The sequence below is a fragment of a genome, unplaced genomic scaffold (genome assembly GCF_019419815.1).
Source record: "Pyrus x bretschneideri cultivar Hongxiangsu unplaced genomic scaffold, Pyrus_bretschneideri_v1 Contig54, whole genome shotgun sequence".
NCBI classification, from domain to species: Eukaryota; Viridiplantae; Streptophyta; class Magnoliopsida; order Rosales; family Rosaceae; genus Pyrus; species Pyrus x bretschneideri.
This window is the reverse complement of record NW_025999792.1, coordinates 203,346-226,826: the sequence shown is the minus strand read 5'-3', so window position 1 is coordinate 226,826 and position 23,481 is coordinate 203,346. Positions and strand designations below refer to the sequence as shown.

Sequence of the window (23,481 nt, the reverse complement as noted above, 5' to 3'; positions counted from 1 at the left end):
GTAAAACCTAGCCTATAAATTCAAGCTCTTGCCACACCATTCAAACTATCCATTCACTCATTCATTCATTCAAACTTTCAGCCATCAAACACCACAATTCACATCACATCACATAACCCTAGTGCCACAAGCAAGGAAGGAAGGAGAAGAGGACTTGTGCAATCTGCCATCCAAGGGAGTGCCGTGCATGCCATTGGAGTGCGGAGCGTTTCTTGGTTCTTTCTATCCTTAGTTTTAGTTTGATGTTTATATTAATTTGGTTTTCAATTATGATGAACATGCGGAACTAATTTTTTTTTAGTTAGAGGTGAATTCAAAGCCATGATTATATGTTTTATATGAATTGATTACATCCAGTTATTGTTTCTTAAGCCTTGAATGTGATTTGCTTATCTAAGTTATTAAAGCTTGTTGAATTGTGTTGGTTGAAGGTCGACACTTAATTTGCATGCATGAATTTGATGCTAGAGTATAAGGGGGTTTTACGTAATAGATATTCACTTATATTCACAAGTAGTGGAGGTTGCTAGTCACAATTGTGTTAAGTAAATTCTTGGTATGAGTCTCATGCGTTTCATAGTGATCAATGCCTTGTCAATGCTTATGATTTTCACAAAACTTAATGACTTTTGATATGTATCTTTATTATGCGTTTCATATAAAGAACTTGAGAAAGATAATTTGGTTGTAATGTGTCTTCATTCAATTCAATGGAATAAGAAAAATCTGATGGTTAGTTGTGCGATGCAACTAACTTGGGGCGTTGTCATTCATTGTCTAAAGGAATAATAACTGGAAATTGGTTTGTATGCATATATCATGTGTGGAGAAGGACCCTCTAACTAGCCTTTCACCCATTTAATTCACCCAAACTCGTTTTTACAAAGTGTTTTATACAAAGTTTTTGTTTTAAGTATTAATTTTGTCAAAAACAATCCCCCTTTCACTTAGCCTTGTTATTTGAGTCAAAACCTGTTTTCTTTTAGTCTTTTGAGTCAAGTTAAGTTTTATTTTCGTCAAAATCACTTGTTAGGTCTAAAATTGAGTTTTTTTTTATTGTTTGTTGCTGTTTTGAGTGTTTTAAGTGAGTTTTGAGTCTATAGAGCCTAGTTTAGTGTTTTTGAGTCGTATTTGTGTTGATTAGCATCCCTAGTTAATCCCCGGTCTAGAATGATCCGTACTTACATATATACTACAATTGTCACAAATAGGGTTTAATTTGTGTGTCAAGTTAATTTTCACATCAAATTTTGGTGCCGTTGCCGCGGATTAGCAAACTTGCTAATCCCTTTTGTTCGTATCGTGTCAAAGTGTCTTTTGTGTGTCTTTGTGTCTTTTGTTTATGGTTACCGTGCCCCTTTAAAGTGGTTGCTGATTTGTTTTTGTTCTTTGTTTCAAGTACTAGTTTATGACTCGTAGTTCTCAACCTATTCGTGCAACCATATTGGATTTTGACGACAATTTTGAACGAACTTTGAGAAGAAAGAGAAAGCAACCAGAACCTAATCCACCTAGTTCAAGTTCAGAGTCCGAATCTAAATTTGAAGAAGAAGAAAACATGGCGGCGGACAATCAAACAATCAAAGAACTTTCGGCCTCGGGATTAGACAATGCCGTGCCTTTATGCATTCAATATCCTATGGCAGCCCAGGGCAAGACCGATGAGTTCGAATTGAAGTCTAGCTTGTTGCATCACATTTCCAAATACCATAGGCTATCCATGGAAGATCCAAACAAGCATCTTAAGGAGTTTGAAGTGGTATGTTCAAGCATAACACCCATTAACGTGGATGGGAACATTTTGAAGATGAAGGCCTTTCCATTCTCTTTTTTTGGAAAAGGCTAAAGATTGGCTATACGAATTGGCACCCGGAACCATTACTTCTTACGAAAGCATGAAGCAAGCATTCTTAGAGAAATTCTTCCCAACTTCACGAGTGATTCTTTTGAGGAAGAAAATTAGTGGCATTCAACAAAACCATGGGGAGTCTTTTCCAGCATATTATGAACGTGCTATCCTAGACTTGTGTTATTGGCAATACTAAGTTTGAACATGCTATCCTAGACTTGGGAGCTTCAATTAATGTTATGCCTTACTCAGTTTATGCATCTATGAACTTAGGAGAGCTTAAAAACGATGATGTGATTATCCAATTGGCCGATCATTCTAATGCCTATCCAAAAGGAGTTTTGGAAGATGTTTTGGTGCAGGTTAACAATTTGATCTTTCCAGCAGACTTTTATGTACTTGACATGGAAGTTTCACCCCATTCTACACCATTGTTGATCCTACTTGGGAGACCTTTCATGAAAATAGCCCGCACCAGGATTGATGTGTTCAAAGGGACTTTAACGATGGAATTTGATGGGGAAGTTATTGATTTCAATCTTTCTGAAACTATTAAATATCCTAAAGATGATCATTCTTGTTTTTCTATTGATATATTTGATTCATTGGCGCAAGACTTTCTTGATTCGTTAGACAAAGATCCACTTGAAACAACAATTGTCGAGGAATTAGCCTTAAAACCCAATCTGGCTATGTATGATGATGAAGTTGGTGAGATGGTGGCTGCACTTGAATCATCACTACAATATCAAAGTAAGCCCCCAACCCCAATTTCAATTCCCGTTTCCACTAACAAGTTGTTACCTTCAGTGATTCAGGCACCCATTCTTGAACTTAAACCATTGCCAAGTCATTTGAAGTATGTCTATTTGGGAAACAAAGAAACGTTGCCCGTCATTGTTTCTTCATCACTCACGGCAATGGAGGAGGAGAAATTGGTTCGAGTGTTGAAAGAGCATAAAACAGCCATAGGATGGACCTTGTCCGACATTAAGGGAATTAGCTCTACATCATGCATGCATCACATACTTCTATAGGAGGGGGCTAAACCAACTCGAAAGGCTCAACGTCGACTCAAACCCCCAATGATGGAAGTTATGAAAAAGGAGATTATCAAATTACTTGACTGTGGAGTAATTTATCCTATCTCGGATAACCGTTGGGTTTCACCAGTTCAAGTTGTGCCAAAGAAATCTAGAGTGACGGTGATGAAGAATGCCAAGAATGAGCTTGTGCCAACATGTATCCAAACAGGTTGGAGAGTTTGCATTGATTATAGGAAGCTTAACGCCACCACTAGGAAAGATCACTTCCCTTTGCCGTTCATTGATCAAATGCTTGAAAGGTTAGCCGGTCATTCTTTTTATTGTTTTCTTGATGGTTATTCAAGATATAATCAAATTGTCATAACTCTGGATGACCAAGAAAAGACCATTTTCACGTGTCCCTTTGGTACTTTTGCTTATCGTCGCATGTCATTCGGTTTATGCAATGCACCTGCCACCTTTCAAAGATGCATGATAAGTATATTTTCAGATTTTGTGGAGAAGATCATTGAAGTGTTTATGGATGATTTTAGTGTATTTGGTGATTCGTTTGATGATTGTTTACATAATCTCACTTTAATCTTGGAACGATGCATTGAAACTAACCTTGTTTTAAATTGGGAAAAATGTCCTTTCATAGTAAAACAAGGCATAGTTCTAGGGCATATAATTTCGGCCAAGGGTATTGAGGTTGATAAATCAAAAATAGATCTTGTACGCTACTTACCCTCTCCTACTTCGGTTAGAGAGGTTCGTTCTTTTCTTGGACATGTAGGATTATATAGGTGATTGATCAAGGACTTTTCCAAAATTTCCAACCCCCTTTGCCGACTTCTCGAAAAAGATGTCTCATTCAAGTTTGATGAGGAATGTGAAAAGGCCTTCAAACACCTCAAAGAGATGCTCACTTCGGCCCTCATCATTGTTCCCCCAGATTGGAGCTTTCCTTTTGAGCTTATGTGTGATGCCTCAGATTATGCATTAGGAGCTGTTTTAGGCCAAAGGAAGAACAAGCAGCCACATGTCATCTATTATGTATCCCGGACCTTGAATGATGCCCAATTGAACTACTCCACAACAGAAAAAGAACTTCTTGCTGTTGTTTTTGCTTTAGATAAGTTTCGTTCTTATTTACTTGGCACTAAAGTTATAATTTACACTGATCATGTAGCATTGAAGTATTTACTCACTAAGAAGGAGGCCAAACCAAGGCTTATTCGATGGATGCTTCTACTTGAAGAGTTCGATATCAAAATCCGGGCCAAGAAAGGGAGTGAAAACGTGGTGGCTAACCACTTGAGCCGTATGGTGCATGAAGAAGATGCCGTGCCTATCCCAGAGACATTCCCAAATGAGCAGCTACTATCCATCGAGGTAAGTGAGCCATGGTATGCCGATTTAGTGAATTATTTGGTGTCTAAACAAGTTCCAAGTAACCTAAATAAGCACCAATGTGATAAACTTAAAAAAAAATGCTCGGTTTTATGTGTGGGATGATCCTTATTTGTGGAAATATTGCGCTGATCAAATCATTCGTAGGTGTGTGTATGAATCAGAGTTTAATTCAATTTTAACTTTTTGTCACACTTATGCATGTGGAGGTCACTTTGGCACTCAAATGACTGCAGCACGTAAAGCACTTGAATGTGGTTTTTATTGGCCTACTATCTTTAAGGATGCTAGAACTTTTTGCATAACATGTGATCGTTGTCAAAGAACCGGAAATATAGGTCCAAAAGACCAAATGCCGCCGACACCTATCTATGGTGTCGAAATTTTTTATGTTTGGGGCATTGATTTTATAGGTCATTTTCCTTCATCTCATGGTTTCCTATATATTTTACTTGCGGTTGATTATGTGTCGAAATGGGTGGAAGCAAAAGCCACCCGTACTAATGATTCCAAAGTAGTTGCAGATTTTGTCAAAACTAACATATTTGCTAGATTTGGAATGCCAAGAGTTCTTATAAGTGATGGAGGTTCCCATTTTTGCAATCAAACCATTGAAGCATTGCTCAAGAAATATAACGTCACATATAAGGTGGCCACACCTTATCATCCTCAAACAAGTGGGCAAGCCGAGGTTTCTAATCGGGAAATCAAGCAGATTTTGGAAAAGACCGTTGGGCCAAACCGGAAAGATTGGAGCTTGCATTTGAATGATGCATTGTGGGCATATCGTACGACCTACAAAACACCAATTGCAATGTCCCCATTTCGGCTCATCTATGGGAAACCATGTCATCTTCCCGTTGAATTGGAGCACAAAGCACATTGGGCCGTCAAAACCTTCAATATGGACATTGATGCCACTGGAATCCATAGGAAGCTTCAATTGAATGAGCTTGAGGAGATAAGGCATGAAGCGTACGAGAACGCTTTTATTTACAAGGAGAAGGCAAAGGCATTCCATGATAAGATGATTCATAGCAAGGCATTTGTTCTAGGGCAGAAAGTGCTACTCTTCAATTCCCGCCTACGCTTGTTTCCAGGTAAGTTACGTTCTAAATGGATTGGCCTGTTTGTTGTTACTAATGTATTTCCTTATGGTGTAGTCCAAATTCAAAGTTTAAAGACCGGGCAAGAGTTCAAAGTGAACGGACATTGTTTGAAGCCATACTATGAGAACTTTGAAGGGCATGTCGTGGATGGTGCAAGTTTCCATGCCGTGGGCCCCAATGAAGCTTAAGAGGAAGGATCGTCCAGCTGGAAGACGTTAAAGCAAGCGCTTCTTGGGAGGCAAACCATGCAAATAAAGAAGAACTAGGAGCCTCCAACATTCCATAACCAGATTTGCGTTCCTAAACCCTACTCTTTACTTCTTTTACTTTGCCATGTTTGTCATGTTTGTTAGTTGTGTTAATTGGTTGTTTGTTTGTGAGTCTATGCTTAAAACATTGAGGACAATGTTTGGTTTAAGTGTTGGGGGACTTATCTTCTTTTATAGTCTTTTCTTTATTGGCTTCATCCCGTCCGTCCCATTACATCTAGTGTGTGTCATACTTTTTGGGTATAAGCCCTAAATTTTTTCGGAATCTCTTGAGCCACAACTATATTATCCCATTTCGCTCGCCGCTACTACGGGAATCACTTTTGCTTTCTTTTCCAGGGGGGGAAGGGGGGTAAACAAGCTATTTTTGCATGATTTTCGAGGGATTTTATCAGCTATCACTTCTAAAATTGTTATTCACTGTTTTTAAGTATTTTTAGTGTGTTTTGAAGTGTTTTTATGTGTCTTAAGCAAAAAATCCGAAAATTTGAAAAAAAAAATCGAAAAAGAGTGTTTTAAAACCCAAAAAGAGTTGTTTTTAGAGTCGTTTTTGTTTTTATGTTTGTTTGTGCCTTAGGATACCTTCCAACACAATGATGAGGATTTGGTTTTTAATTACATGACTATTAAAGAAAGTTACAAACATGGATGGAAGTTTGATATGCTCTTTGGTTTATGCTTAGTTGTAGTTGACATTTACGAATTCACATGTAATCACAAGGAAGAAAAAAAATCAGTTTTTGTAACATGCTTGAAGAAAGAAACTCAAACTAACGCTACAACCCTGAGAGACTTAAGCCTAAACATTCTTTGGAGAGTTATTAATCTTGATTTCTTGTTTTCTAAAGTCGTCGCATGATCTCATTATTCTTTACTTGGTTGCTACTTAGAATGCATTTTATCACTATAATTCCAAATACTAGAACTCATGCCCATTTCATTCAAAGCATAAAATTGATTAGCATAGCAAATAACAAGATGAAGTTGTTTAGTTAAACCAGAGCCAAAAAGCCTTACCCCTTGCATATGTATTGTAGGTTTAGACCCTTTGAGCCTTATTTAGCCTATTTTCTTTGTTAACCACATTATCCTTACCTAGCCTAGAATAGGACTATCCATACCCTTATTCTTAAAGGATAGTAAAGCATGACTTAGAGGGGATTCCTTTTGATCTAAAAATTGCAGAAAAGCAAGTGTGGGGAAGGGATTTTCGATGGGAATCCATGAAGTTGTATGTTTGATGTGCCAAAGAAAAAGATTAGGGCAAGGGAAAAAAAATGTGAAAAAGAAGAAAAAGTTGAAGAAAAGAAAGAAAAGGAGTTGAAAATAAGTGAGAATGAACTCACAAGTGTTGAGTGTTGAAGAAAGGGTCCAAAAGTTTGAATATGGCCCTAAGTTTTGTGTGAATCTTTCCTTGGTGTTCAAAGTTGATTTCTGCATCAAAAGTGAATTCTAAGTGTTAATTTCATTACTTTGCTTACTATTGCTTTAAGAACTTTTGTTAATCCTTACCTTTCTTTGTTAGCCAATACCTTAGCCCCGTTACAACCCTTATACTTCTATCTTGATTGTTATGTGTTTCAATATGTGGAGTTTAAAATTGGTTTGAGCATATGGTATCCCTGATTCTCGCACCTAAGTAGTGGCATTCCATTCAAGAGATCATATCATATACATGTTAATAATTCCAGAAAGTGCCTTCTTTGATTATACATATGTGAGTGCTAATCTACATGTTTACATCAATCTTCTCACATATACCTAGTGTAGGGAGTGTAGTAAAAAAATCTATGTGAAAATAAAGTGTATCCAGTAAGGAGTTGAGGGATTCTCTAAGGCATGTTACTACATTCAAAATCATGTTTTAATTGATTAAATGAGAGCTAGTGAGTGGTAACTATGATTAAGTATGTGCTCGAGGGTACGGATAACTAAAATCTACGTGAGTGGTGATCTTTAATATGTCATGTTGCATTGGAAATCCCTGAGGCAATTGTTGGAAGGTTTAGATTGTGTCTTGTTTTGTTTATTTCGTTTTGCTCGAGGACTAGCAAAAGCTAAGTGTGGGGGAATTTGATAGGAGCATATTTATGCTACTTAGCTATGTTGTTTCCTTGCATTTAGTTAGTTAATTACTACTTATTATAGTCTTTTAAGCTATTTTCGTATGTTTTTAGGTCCTAATGACAAAAGGAGGAAGAAAGTGCATTTTGGAGCATTTGGAGCAGTTTTGAGCATGGATCGAATGGCTTAACTATGGAGCAAAGTTGATGGACGAAATTGAAGTCAAGAGAGGCTAGGAAATGCTACAAATCTGGAGAAAGAAGTTCAAATACAAAGAAGATAAGGAAAGTGCAAGAAATAAGGAACATTATCCAACCTTTTCTTATCCTATCCTAACCAACCTTATCCTTTCCTAAATCTAGCATTATCCTATCTTATCCTATCCAAATCAGGTTGTGCCTTAATTCTAGCTATTTTGAAGGGATTAGTTATACATTTAAACACATAATTCAGATTCTAGAAGCCTAATCCCTTTGTGTGCCGCATGTAGGCCATTCCTTGGAGGGTTAGGAGTTGTAATCCCTCTTCTATACCTATGTCGTGAGTCCTTGTCCATTTAGGTCCTGAAATCTGCCCTAAAACATCCTTTCTAGAAGCCTTATCTTCCTCCTACAAATGTGCCGCACCTATCCTTCTAGAAACCCCAAAAACCTTGCCGTGTATCCCCTATCCCATTCCTTTTTGGTTTCTACCAAGCCTTAACCCTTTTCCCATTGGATTGTGCAATCCTTTTCCTTCAGAAATTGTGCAAAACCTAGTCTATATATTCAAGTTTTTGCCACACCATTCAAACCATCCATTCACTCATTCATTCATTCAAACTTTCAACCATCAAACACCACAATTCACACCATATCACCCTAGTGCCGTAAGCAAGGAAGGAAGGAGAAGAGGACTTGTGCAATCTGCCATCCAAGGGAGTGCCGTGCATACCATTGGAGTGCGGAGCGTTTCTTGGTTCTTTCTATCCTTAGTTTTAGTTTAATGTTTATATCAATTTGGTTTTCAATTATGATGAACATGTGGAACTAATTGCTTTTTAGTTAGAGGTGAATTCGAAGCCATGATTATATCTTTTATATGAATTGATTACACCCAGTTATTGTTTCTTAAGCCTTGAATGTGATTTGCTTGTCTAAGTTATTAAAACTTGTTTATGTGTGTTGGTTGAGGGTCGACACTTAATTTGCATGCATGAATTTGATGCTAGAGTATAAGGGGGTTTCACGTAATAGTTATTCACTTATATTCACAAGTAGTGGAGGTTGCTAGTCACAATCGTGTTAAGTAAATCCTTGGTATGAGTCTCATGCGTTTTATAGTGAAGAATTCCTTGTCAATGCTTATGATTTTCACAAAACTTGAAGACTTTTGATATGTATCTTTATTATGCGTTTCATATAAAGAACTTGAGAAAGATAATTTGGTTGTAATGCGTCTTCATTCAATTCAATGGAATAAGGAAAATCAGATGGTTAGTTGTGCGATGCAACTAACTTGGGGCGTTGTCATTCATAGTCTAAAGGAATAATAACTAGAAATTGGTTTGTATGCATATATCATGTGTGGAGAAGGACCCTTTAATTAGCCTTTCACCCATTTAATTCACCCAAACTCGTTTTTACAAAGTGTTTTATACAAAGTTTCTGTTTTAAGTTTTAATTTCATCAAAAACAATCCCACTTTCATTTAGTCTTGTTATTTAAGTCAAAACCTGTTTTCTTTTAGTCTTTAGAGTCAAGTTAAGTTTTATTTTCGTCAAAATCACTTGTTAGGTCTAAAATTGAGTTTTTTTTACTGTTTGTTGTTGTTTTGAATGTTTTAAGTTAGTTTTGAGTCTATAGAGTCTAGTTTAGTGTTTTTGAGTCTTATTTGTGTTGATTAGCATCCCTAGTTAATCCCTGGTCTAGAACGATCCCTACTTACATATATACTACTAATGTCACAAATAGGGTTTAATTTGTGTGTCAAGTTAATTTTCACATCACTTTTCATAGTTAGGGAACTTGAGAAGAATAATTTGGTTGCGTCGCTGAGTCCAATTCAATGAACTTAGGAAAATCTTAGAGTTAATAGTGTTGTTCACAATTAATTTGGGGCATTGTCATTCATGGTTTATAAGAAGAATAACTAGAAATTGATTTGTATGCATATTATTCATGTGTGGAGAAGAATCCTTTAGCTATCCCTTCATCCAAATTTTATTCACAACTTAATTTACTTGCAACCCTCTACTTTTCTTTTAATTAAATTCGTCCAAAATCCCCCCAGTCACTGTTTTGTTGTTATTTTAACTTAGTTTTCATTTTAATAAGTTTAATTTGTGTTGATTAGCGGCCTTTCTAATCCTCGGAATAGAACGATCCTTACTTTCTCATACTACGATTGCATAATTTATAGGGTTTAATTTGTGTGTTAGTTTCTACCACATCAGAGTACGTTGATGAAGACGAAGCCAATAATCATTTTGTGAATGAAGTTGGAGTATAATTTTATCTCTATTGAGTTAGCTTACTATAACTTCTCTTTTATTAGCTTGTGTATTGTTTTTCCCTTCCTATTGTCTGCAGCTTCTACGTGAACTGCATCAATTGGTATCAGAGCATTATGCTTGGAGTACTTTGAAAGATCCTTGTAGCATGCAAAAGACAAATAGCAGTAATAGCTTACCATCTAATGCATGGAAGGCTCCCTGTCATTAACTTCATTTTACAATTGTGGTTGTTGTGGAAGAATTTGCAAGGCCATCCCAAAGATCGAGGAAGGCTAAATAAAACTCGAGGATGAGTTTTCTTCAAGAATGGGAGAATGATGTGGGAGCCAAGGCTTTAAAAAAAAAAAAACAAATTGAAAACTTCTTGTTGGCATTGGAAATTCAAATAATAACGGCGTTGTAATTTATTTTAATGACATAGGAACTTGTTACGTCATTTTTAGAGAGTTTCTTAGGAAGTTGTGGTATATTTATTGTCACATCCCGGCCCGGGGCGCACCACTTCCCGGGCCCGCTCCACCACCGTAGCACGATATTGTCCGCTTTGGGCCCCGACCACGCCCTCACGGTTTTGTTTCTGGGAACTCACACGAGAACTTCCCGATGGGTCACCCATCCTGGGAATGCTCTCGCGCGCTACTCGCTTAACTTCGGAGTTCCTACGGAACCCGAAGCCAGTGAGCTCCCAAAAGGCCTCGTGCTAGGTAGGGATGGGAATATATATTTAAGGATCACCCCTGGGCGATGTGGGATGTTACATTTATGCTTCTTTATCTTTAGTTCCTTTAAATATTGATGTATTACAAGCCATTGCTAGACTTGAATGAATTAAAATATATTTTGCTTTGTGCAATTGAAGTGAGTCATTTCTCCTTCCTTAATCAAGCATTTAGCTTGCTTATGTGAGCGAATCCACGATTAACGACGTGAGCTAGCTCCGTTGCCCTTGGTTGAGTGAATCCTAGGTTATCTATTCCCCTATCCTCGATACCCTTGGTTCTATCCTGCATCAGTCTATCCCGTTTAATATCAGACATCAGGATCATCAAGTAGGTTAGCAAACCCGAGTCTTATCGAATCTTGCTGAACAGTCTCGACGGCAACGTCGATGGCTTTCTGAACCGAAATTCGAGTCAAGTGTCCCTCATCGTTGAAACCTTGCAGGGTGATCTAGCCGACATGATCAATGTAATAACAAGCTTGAATCATATTTGCTTCAAACAGTTGAGGACTTCGTACAGTGATGAGGGGATACAGCCTATTTGGTGGATCCAGTCCCGACCAAGCAATGTGTTGTACTCGGTCTTTGAATCCACTATAAAGAATACGATCATGTGATTTCGACCTACGATTGCCACCTCTAAGGGAAGCACTCCCTTGGTCTAAGATTTGTCATCAACAAAGCTGCTCATGTTACCCCAGATGGAATGAGTTCGTCGTTAGAGCGATGCAATGCTTTCATGACAAACACGGGCATGATGTTGACCGTTGTTCCACAGTCGACAAAAATTTTAGAAACCAGGTATCCTTCAATATGAGTCGTAACATACAATAGCTTCAAATGATGAACATTAACTAATGAAAAGTGGGGAAAGAATTCAGCAAGAGCTGTTTTAAGTATATCTTCTTTGCTTGCTTACTCAATCCCTTCGGTGGCCACAAAATTGACTTGCGTAGCCTCCTTGGCAACTACATCGTTGTCCAAGAAATTTGGTTAGGATGTGGTTGGCTGAAACTCGACAAGTAAGACGTGAACCATGCTAATCTCTATGTTGTCGAGGACCGAAGGGCCTATTGGATTGTGATCTTCGTCTTCTGGATTTTTGGGCAAGGTATCTTGCTCATGGGTATTATCCGTTTGATCTTTTTCGGCTGTCTCTAGAATAGGTTCCTGTAGTATGTTCACTTGAAGGAAAAATTTGTCCTAGCTAAGAACATGTGAGAACAATTCAACACATAAGCAAACTAATAACACTTTAAACTAAGCATGCATTAAAAAACAATTCTAAAACCCATGACTTTCAAAGCCTAGTGAATGGTGAACCAAAAGACTCGTTAACAACATAAAGAGAAGAGAGAGTTTGAGTTTCATTACCCTTGAAGCTCATCCTTGTTTACACAAGGGATTCACCCAAGTGGGAGGGACTTAAGTCACCTCCTTTTCTCCTTGGATGGTTGCTTCTTTACTTCTCCTTTGCTCCTTGAGGATTTGAGGAGAGGAAATCCAAGAACACCAAAAGTTTGGTGTCTCTAAGTCTCCACACCAAGGACAATGTGTGAAGATGAAATGGATGACTTAGAGGAAAGAAGATTGCTAGCTATTTTTCTCTAAGTGTGTCCGGCTCTTTGGAAGATAAAGAGAGAAAGAGTTTTGCTCTTTTGCCTCAAAGAAAACCTTTGATATGGTAAAGTTATAAAGTTCCTTTTATTGCACCTCACATTTGAGTGGCAAACTTGCAAATTGCAGGAAATATTTATGAAAACTAGTTCATTTGAGCAACATCTATGCATGCAATTAACAATTAAAGGTGGAATCATGCTTGTATGCACTAAAAAATAAAACTTAACCCATGATATTCAAAGCCTAGTAGTTATGGTGAACCAAGACTCAACTTAAGATCAAAGAGAAAGAGTTGAGATTTCTTTATACCTTTAAAGCACCTCATTGCTTAGGAAAGGTTAATCACCCATGTGAGGGCCTTCTTCCTTTGTCACCTTGCTCCTTGGCTCCAAGGATGTGGATGGAGGAACTTTGCTTCTTGGTTCCGTGCCTTCTTGGATATGGATGGAAGAATTGGTTTCTCCAAAAGTCCCCAAAGTTGGAGACCTCTAAGTTCCGACACCAAGGATGTTTGAGGAAAGAGATGAGTGGCCATGGAAGAGTTAGATGCTAGTAAACTCTCCCATGGTGGCCGGCTATCCTAGAGAGAAAAGAGAGAGAGTTGTTCTCACTTTCATCCTTGGAAAACCCTAATGAGAATGGAGCAAAGATACCCTTTCTATGCTTTCGACTTTTGTGTGCTTATTGGACCAAAAGGCCCTTCCTATCTCTACAGCCAGTTTTCCTAAGCCTTTGGGCTGTTTTGGGCTTCTTGAATTTTGGTTGTTAAGTTGTCATACAATTTAAGCTAATGGGCTTGACGATTCGAAGCCATTTGGGCTTTAAGGCTAAACACTAACTCAAGGTTTAAAACGAACTTATTCGTTTGATTAATTATCATATTAATTAATCTTTGCCATATACAATTAAACCATTTAATTGTCCTTACTCATCTCCGTTGTTCATTACCTTACACGGTGTGCGATCCATTAGGTTGCTTTTAGCGAGGGAGTGGGCGATTAGAACTCTTCAAATCAATTGTGAATTGAAACTTACTTTCAATTCTCCCTTTAGTGATCATACACCTTTAGGGCTTCCACAAACCATGAGTGACACCTAGCAGTATGTCATGGCTACCCAAGCTAATCAGAAGAGGTTGGAGAACCTATTTAGTTTGGGATTACAATGCAATACTGTCTTTCTCTAATACAATACTCTTGACCACATTGTTTGGTTTGATAGTTTATTCATGTCTACTATCCAATGTGATTCTCTTACTTATATGATTGCCTTGAATGTGATTTGGAACGACTTCCGAAATCTCATTCATACTTTGGCTAGAGATTCTTAATCATATCATAGAGTATTCTCCCTCAAACAGTTTGAAGGTTAGAGATCCCTTGTTGCGCATTCACTTGCGTTCATAGCTAAGTGGCTTAACCTCAACTATGTCGTGGACACTTTCTGATGGAGTGACTTTGACATAGTCAAAGATCAAAGACCTAACCACAAGACAACTATGATGCCTCAGGTCAAAGGACTACTTTGCATTATCCCAACCATGAGTTCTCATGTGACATGAGTATGAGAACTCCTTATTGATCGCGTTCAGTGGACTCCTTCTCTATTGTTGGTACACTAGAGACACTTTCTAGTTGGAAACGAATAGAGAGTTCATAAATGAACTTTCCCATCCAAACAACATTGTTGTAAGCTTTTATATGGCGATATATTTTGCATGCATGATGGAACACACTAAAGTCATTACTTTTAATGTTTCCACCCAAATATCTCTTTAGTCATAATAAAGAGATATCCAATTATCTCTTCATTCAAAATGAAGATACATCCAATGATGGATACAATATTAGATTCATAATCTAATACATTTACGCTTCCATTGTGTTACTCTAATTCTTCTACATTCTTGAGGAATGTATCCTTTTGTATTTCTTAAATACTTAAGGACTCACTTGACAGTTGTTATGGTTCTGATCTTGGGCTTGCATTGATATCGTCTTGTACTGATCTTGGCACAACTCATATCATTGTTATTCATACAATATGAAATACGTAAATCACCTTTCTGCGTATGCATAAAGGATTCTATTTATGCATTATTTCTTTGGGAGTCAAAGGGTACGTTCCCTTTGAGAAGAGCAACTTCCTAGTCTCATTGAAGTTTATCATCATATGAGAAACTTCCTAGTATATTTTGTCTATTATTAGGGCTTGATATAATCCAATTATATCTTGAAATCTATCATTATAGATTTCCATCCCATGTATATAGACTATGTCTCCCATATAAATTCTATCGTTATATAATGATTAAAGTCATAACTTTAACGAAGAAGAATTCCTAAAATTAATATATCATATATATGTTCAAATTTAGGAATATGATTAACTCCCACTAATCTTTTGTAAACCTAGTAAACAAAAGATTCATTTACATCTTTATGAGAAATCAAACGATTTGATCTTTCTCTCATAAGACACTTATGGCTCCCACTAGCTTGCTAAAATTCATTATGGATGGATCTCTACAACTTACACGTCTTGTGATTCCAAATTTTAGACATATATTATCAAGACTATTTTGATAAGGGTTTTGGAAACCCATATTATGTCCAAACATTGAATCACCGTTTAGTTGTATCTAGCAATCTTCGAATTAATTGAAACCAAGACTACATGAAAGATGGTTTCATCCAAGTCAACCAATCTCGTTGATTGTAGTCACCTTAAGCTACCATTTAGCTATGTAGGTTTCATTATTTTGGGTCAAATGGTACTATACCATTTCCTTGAGTATATCTCATATATACACTCAATGTAGTCATAAGGATTTTCATTCTTATTTCTTTCGAATTAAGAGGTGTAACTCTATGACATAGTCATAAAGTTGAAACCATTCAACGGAGACAATCTATGAATCCTTCTCGACTACCTTGGAGCTTGTGGTGTAGGAACTAGATTTTTATATTTGTTGATCATCATATTGTCTCTCAAAGAACCCATTCTTTGAACTCTATCTCTCGTTCATTTGCTCTATCTTAGGCAAATCCTAGTGTAGGATTACAATGAACTACCCAACAAACAACATTTGTTAGTTGGTTTATAGAAGTGATATCCAAAATTTAATTTAAGGATATCCCACAAGATTGTTCTCAAACAAATATTGCTTATTAGCACACAACCTCAAATCTTAACACGATTAAGACTTGTCTTTCTTTCCAACTACATCCTATGGAGTCATGAAAATTTTGGAAGATCTTCTAATTGACAATCATATTATCTTAGAAGTATATATCCTATATATGGATATTTGATAACATCCAACGAACTAAATCTTATTCGAGTTCGTTATTCTCCCAATGGAGAAATCCATTATCTTATGATGTTACTTTCCTTGATATCTTTCAAGGAAACCTTCTAAGGTGTTATTTTTCTTGGATCAAATCTAAGGAGATAAATATTTTAGACGTCTTACTCATCAACTTACATTCTTGAATTCTTTGAAACCTTTCACAATGTATTCGGACTTGTGTTTATTCAAAATAAACGATAGTCCAACCAAGAGTGATCTTCGGTGAATGTCATGCAACATGAGTAGTATTATGTTGTGGACAAGTGCCACTAACATCTAAGTGAATTAACCTCAACAAATTTTTGATTCTTTATTCTTTCTAAAAGAATAAAGATTCGAACATTTTGCCGCTATACAGTTTTAACAGAAGGCATTGGATCCGGATCTAACGATCCAAAGCATCCATTTATGACTGATAGGAGCATATTTATGCAACTTTGTTAGCTTATTTCTTTGCATTTAGTGAGGTAGTTTCTATTTATTATAGTGATTTAAGCTATTTTCGTGTGTTTGTAGGTTCAATTGGTTAAAGTGGCAAGAAAAGGCAATTTGGAGCATTTTAGAGCAGTTTTGGGGTTGGAATGGATAGCACATGCATGAAGCAAGTGAATGGACGAATTTGAAGTTCAAGAAGGGCTAAGAATATGTAAAGAGATAGAAGAATTAATTCAAGGAAAAGAAGATTTGGAGCTCAACAAAGAAAGAAGGAAACATGAGCCAAATTACCTTATTTTGTCTTAGTTAATCCTAATCCTTCACTACCTAAGTTCCAGCTGTTAGGGGGGTCCCTAATTAACTTAGGACACCTAAATATATGTTTCTAGAAGGCCTAATCCTAATTCTACAAGAGATGCCACACCTATCCCTTCTAGAAGATCTTTCCTTGCGCCAAATGCCTTTCCTTTTCTCTCTAGGTCCTGCCGCATATCTCTTTCCTTTTTCCTCTTGGATTCTAACATTTGTTTACCCTTTTTCCATGAAGATTTGGAGTGCAAATCATTCCCAAAATTAAATAATTAATGCCTTGCCATTTCCCTTCATTCATCTATCATCACAATTCACACTAGCCATCCATCACACACAATAACCCAATTTCATATACAAACTCCCTTGTGCCACAGCTTTGCAAGGAGAAAGGAGAAGAGACCCTTGGAGCCATGCCTACCATTAAAGTTTGGATTGTTGGAACGTTCTTACATGTATTCTATCTTTTGTTTTCAATGTTTAAATTTAATTGTACTTATTTAATTGCGAACATGAGTAGCTAAACTCATTTTGGCTAGAGGAGAATTCAAAACGATGAATGTGATTTGCTTAACTCGTTTTGATATGAATTGATTTCATCCAATTAATGTTATTTGCTTAACTGCTTGATTGATAACTTATTCTTATATGTTGATTAAGGATGCATACTTAGTTTGCATGCATGAATTTGATGCTAAAATATAAGGGGTTTTCACCTAATCGTTGTAAACTTATATTTGCAAGTAGTGGAGGTCACTAGCCATGATCATGTTAAGTAAATTCCTGGCAAGAGTACCATGCTTTTCATAGTTACGAATGTCATGTCAATGCTTATGATTTCCATATAACTTAATGATCTTTGATATGTATCTCTATTATGCTTTTCATATAGGGAACTTGATAAGAATAATTTGATTGCATCGCTGAGCCCAATTCAATGAAATTAGGGAAATCTAATGGTTAATTTGTGCAGTTCACGATTAACTTGGGGCATTGTCATTCATGGTTTATTGGAATAATAATTGGAAATCGATTTGTATGCATATGTGTCATGTGTGGAGAAGAACCCTCTAGCTAGCCTATCACCCATAAATTCACCCAAATTCGTATCAATTTATTTAATTTCTGCAAGTTTGTTTGGTTAAGTTTTAAATTCGTGAAAACCAACTCCCCCTTTAATATTTTGTGTTTACTTAGTTAGAACCTATTTAATTTTGTTTCTTTTAGTGTTTTGAGTCAAAGTAAAATCAAAATTCGTCCAAAATCACTCTTAGTTTCTGTTTTGAGTCAATTTGCTTGTTTTGTGTCGTTTTGAGTCATTCTAGTTTGTTTTGAGCCTTTAGAGTCTAGTTTTCTATTTTTGAGTCTAGTTTAGTGTTTTAGAGTTTAAATAGAGAGATTAGCATCCCTTCTAATCCCCAGCCTATAACGATCCCTACTTATTCATACTACAACTACATAAAAAGGGTTTAAGTTTGTGTGCTATTTTATATCGCATCAAATTTTTGACGCTGTTGCCGGGGATTAGCAAAATTGCTAATCCCACTTTGTTTTTGTTCATGTCTTTTAGTTTTAGTTTTTGATTTTTGTTTTGTATTGTTTTGTTGATTTTAGGTACTAGTTTATGACTCAAGGTTCTCAACCTGTTCGTGCACGTATCTTGGAGTTTGACGACAGTTTTGAGCGAACTTTGAAAAGAAAGAGGAAGAAGCCATAACCTAATCCACCTAGTTCTAGCTTTGAATCTCAATTTGACGAAGAAGAAGAAGAAGAGGAAGAGGAAGAATAACTCATGGTCGCGGATAATCGAACAATCAAGGAACTTTCAGCCTCGGGATTGGACAATGTTGTACCGCTATGCATTCAATATCCTAGGGCATCTCAAGACAAGACTGATGAGTTCGAATTGAAGTCTAGCTTGCTGCATCATATTCCCAAGTACCATGGGCTGTCCATGGAAGATCCATACAAGCACTTGAAGGTATTCGAAGTGGTATGTTCAAGCATGACCCCAATCAACGTGGATGGAAACATTTTGAAGATGAAAGCTTTTCCATTCTCTCTTTTGGAAAAAGCTAAGGATTGGTTGTACGAATTGGTAGCTGGAACCGTCACCTCTTGGTAAAGCATGAAGAGAGCATTCTTAGAGAAATTTTTCCCATCTTCAAGAGTCATTCTTTTGAGGAAGAAGATTAGTGGAATTCAAAAAAATCAAGGAGAATCCTTTCCAGCAAATTATGAGCGTTTCAAGACTCTAGTTGCATCATGCCCTCAACATCAAATGAAAGTCATAGGAGCATATTTATACGACTTAGTTAGCTTGTTTTCTTGCATTTACATAGCTAATTTCTACTTATTACAGTGTTTTAGACTATTTTCGTGTGTTTTCAGGTTTAAATGACAAAGTAGGCAAGAAAGTGTAATTTGGAGCATTTTAGAGCAGTTTTGGGCTTGGAATGGATAGCATATGCATGGAGCAAGGTAGATGGACGTTTTTGAAGATTAAAAGAGGCTAGAAATGTGCTTAAGTGTTGAAGAAATTAATTCAAGATCAAAGAAGATAGGGAATTGATAGCATATTTATGCGACTTAGTTAGCTTGTTTTCTTGCATTTACATAGCTAATTTCTACTTATTAGAGTGTTTGAAACTATTTTAGTTTGTTTTTAGGTTCAAATGACAAAGTTGGCAAGAAAGTGCAATTTGGAGTTATTTGGAGCAGTTTTGGGCTTGGAATGAATAACATAAGTATGGAGCAAGGTGGATGGACAAATTTGAAGATCAAAAGAGGCTAGGAATATGCTTAACATCTGGAAGAATTAGTTCAAGACTTGGAAGATAAGGAATTAGCTATAAAGAAGGAAACATTATCCAAACAACCTTATCTTATCCAAACCTTATCTTATCTTATCCTATCCTAATCTTTTCCTATTTTAATTCTATCAGCGAAGAGGACTCCTTTTCACATTAAATCACCTAAGTATCAAGTTCTAGAAGCCTTATCATCTGTATTGCCGCATGTCCTATCTCTTATTCTTCTAGAAACTTGTCACAATACCTTTTCTAGAAGCTCTAGAATTTGCCGCACCCTTTCCTTATTCTCCTTGGTTTCTGCCATGCACCTAACCCTAACCTTTTCCCCCTACAACTCTGCCGTGCTCTATCCTTGTCCTCCAAGGATTGGCATGAACGCTAGCCCTATATATATGCATGTTTCTACCGCATAAGAGACACACCCAGAGAATAGCCAATAATCAGAAATCATACAAATCTACCATAGCTAGCAAGGAAGGAAAGAAGGAGCTTTGTGCTGTGCTTTGCATCCAAGGATTGTGCAATCTGCCATTGGAGTGCTGGAGCATTTCTTGGTTCTTTCTATCCTTGGACTTAGTTTTATGTTTAAATTAGATTGGTTTTGTTTAATTGCAAATATGTGGAACTAATTTCTTTTTAGTTAGAGGTGAATTCAAAGCCATGAACATATATGTGATATGAATTGATTTCATCCAATTATTGTTTCGTAGAACATAAATGCGATTTACTTATTTGTTTGATTGATAACTTATTCTTGTATGTTGATTAAGGAGGCCGACTTAGTTTGCATGCATGAATCTAATGCTAAAATATAAGGGAATTTTGCCTAATCGTTATGAACTTATATTTATAAGTAGTGGAGGTTGCTAGTCGAAATTGTGTTAAGTAAATCCATGCCAAAAGTATCATGTAGTTCATAGTTACAAATGCCTTATCAATGCTTATGATTTTCATAGAACTTAATGATCGTTTGATATGTATCTCTATCATGCAGTTCATATACGGAACTTGATAAAAATAATTTGATTGCGTCGTTGAGTCCAATGATAGGAGCATATTTATGAGACTTTGCTAGTTTAATTCCTTGCATTTAGTGAGTTAGGTTCTATTTATTATAGTGATTTAAACTATTTTTGTGTGTTCGTAGGTTCAATTGGCTAAAGTGGCAAGAAAAGGCAATTTGGAGCATTTTAGAGCAGTTTTGGGCTTGGAATGGATAGCACATGCATGGAGCAAGGTGGATGGACGAAATTGAAGTTCAAGAAGGGCTAGGAATATGCTAAAGAGTTGAAGAAATTAATTCAAGACTTGGAAGACAAGGAATCAGCTACAAAGAAGGAAACATTATCCAAGTTACCTTATTTTGTCTTAGCTTTCCTAATCTTTTCCTACTTATGTTCCAACTGCCAAGAGCATCCCTAATTATATTGGGACACTTAAATATATGTTCTAGAAGGCCTAATCCTATTCCAAGAGGGGTTGATGCACCTATCATTCTAGAATTCCCTTTTCTTGCCGCAAATCACCTTTCCCTTTTCTTTAAGGATGCTGCCACACCCTGTCTTTCCCTTTCCCTCTTGGATTCTGATTTAGTTAGCCTTTTTCCTTGTGGATTTGGATTGAAAATCCTTCTCCAAAATTAATTAGGGTTTCTCCCTTTTAAATATATATTTCTGCTACACCAAAAAGAACCCCTGACCACCATTCATTCAACCATTCCATCCATCCTTCACACACACAATTCCGCACCACCTATCCATCTCACACCATAACCCAATTTCAGCCATAACCACCCTTGTGCCGCAATTTTGCAAGGAAGGAAAGGATAGCTTAGAGCCTTGCCTACCATTCAAGATTTTTGGATTGCTGGAACGTTTAAATTAAGTTTTCTTTGTTTAATTGCGAACATGAGGAGCTAAACTCATTTTAGCTAGAGGAGAATTCAAAGCCATGAACATATTTGCAATATGAATTGATTACTTCCAGTTGTGATTTCATAAATTGTGAATGCAATTTACTTAACTGTTTGATTCCGAACTTATTCTTGTTTGTTGATTAAGGATGCATACTTAGTTTGCATGCATGAATTTGATGCTAAAATATAAGGGAATTTTACCTAATCGTTATGAACTTATATTTATAAGTAGTGGAGGTTGCTAGTCACAATCGCGTTAAGTAAATCCATGGCAGGAGTATCATGCAGTCTATAGTTACGAACACCTTGTCAGTGTTTAAGATTTTCATAGAACTTAATGATCTTTGATATGTATCCCTATTATGTTGTTCATGTAGGGAACTATTGAAGAATAATTTGGTTGCTGATGCGTTATCCATCCAATTCAATGACTTAAGGAAAATCTGAGGGTTAATTAATGCTGTTCACGGTTAATCTGGGGCGTTGAGATTCATGGTTTATTGGGAAAGCAACTGGAAATCGATTTGTATGCAAGTGTGTTATGTGTGGACAAGGACCCTCTACCTAGCCAATCACCCATAATTTCCCCCAATTTTGTGCCAAGCTTGTTTAAGTCTTTTAATCTACTTGTCTTTACTTTAAATTCGTCAAAAACCCAATCCCCTTTACTTTGTTGTGTCAAATTAGTTAGAATATGTCCAAAATTGTGCTTTAAAGTGTTTTGAGTCAAGTTAAAATTAATTTTCGTCCAAATCACCCTTTAGTGTCTAGTTTGAGTCTATTTGAATATTTTGTGCTGTTTTCAGTCTCTTTAGTTTGTTTCGAGTTCTTTGAGTCTAGTTAAGTGTTTTGAAGCTTAGTTTTGTGTTTTTGAGTCAGTTTTAAGTAGATTAGCAATCCCTCCTAATCCCCAGCCTAGAATGATCCTTAGTTACATCTTTACTACAATTGTCAATAAGAGGGTTTAATTTGAGTGCTAGTTTATAACACATCAAATTTTTGGCGCCGTTGACGGGGATTAGCAACTTCGCTAATCCCCCTTGTTTCTTTTTCGTGTATTTTGTTTTAGTTTCTGACTTTGTTTTGTTTTTTTGTTTTTAGGTACTAGTTTATGACTCGAAGTTCTCAACCGGTTCGTGAGCATATCTTTGATTTTGACGACGATTTTGAACGAACTTTGAGGAGGAAGAGGAAAGAGCCAGAACCTAATCCACCTAGTTCTAGCTTTGAATCTGAGTTTGAAGAAGAAGAAGAGGAAGAGGAAGACCAAGTCATGGCTGTGGATAATCGAACAATCAAGGAACTTTCAGCCTCGGCATTGGACAATGTCGTACCCTTATGCATTCAATATCCTAAGGTAGCTCAACACAAGATCGATTAGTTCGAATTGAAGTCTAGCTTGCTGCATCATATTCCCAAATACCATGGGTTGTCCATGGAAGATCCAAACAAGCACTTGAAGGAATTCGAGGTGGTATGTTCAAGCATGACCCCAATCAACGTGGATGGCAACATTTTGAAGATGAAAGCTTTTCCATTATGTCTTTTGGAAAAGGCTAAGGATTGGTTGTACGAATTCGCACCTGGAACCGTCACTTCTTGGGAAAACATGAAGAGAGCACTCTTAGAAAAAAATTTCCCAACTTCAAGAGTTATTCTTTTGAGGAAGAAGATTAGTGGAATTCAACAAAACCAATGAGAATCCTTTCCAGCATATTATGAGCATTTCAAGACTCTAGTTGCATCATGCGCTCAACATCAAAGGAAAGAAGAGCTTCTAATTCAATATTTCTGCGAAGGACTTCTTCCAATTGAAAGATAAATGCTAGATGCCTCAAGGGGAGGAGCTTTGGTTGACAAAACACCCATTGCTGTCAAGACCCTAACTGCCAACCGAGCCTTGAATGCACAACAATACGAAGGAGTTGGACAGAAAGACCCCCCACGACAACAACATGTCAATGAGGTAAGTGCAATATCTGAAATTCAATCTCAATTGACTAATCTCACTTTCCTTGTGTCATAGGTTGTTGAAAGACCCAAAGTGCAAGAAAACACAATCTGTGGCGTGATGTGATATATTCTAACACACA

At 36.8% G+C, this 23,481-nt stretch overlaps 1 protein-coding gene across 1 annotated transcript; it reads left to right on the top strand.

The window, feature by feature from the left end:
* Nucleotides 1-2,937: 2,937 nt before the first annotated feature.
* On the top strand, nucleotides 2,938-5,584 carry LOC125470890. Its single transcript, XM_048570646.1, has 3 exons — nucleotides 2,938-3,091; nucleotides 4,067-4,283; nucleotides 4,867-5,584. Exons 1-3 carry the CDS (start codon nucleotides 2,938-2,940, stop codon nucleotides 5,582-5,584), a joined length of 1,089 nt encoding a protein of 362 aa, XP_048426603.1.
* Nucleotides 5,585-23,481: the final 17,897 nt, after the last annotated feature.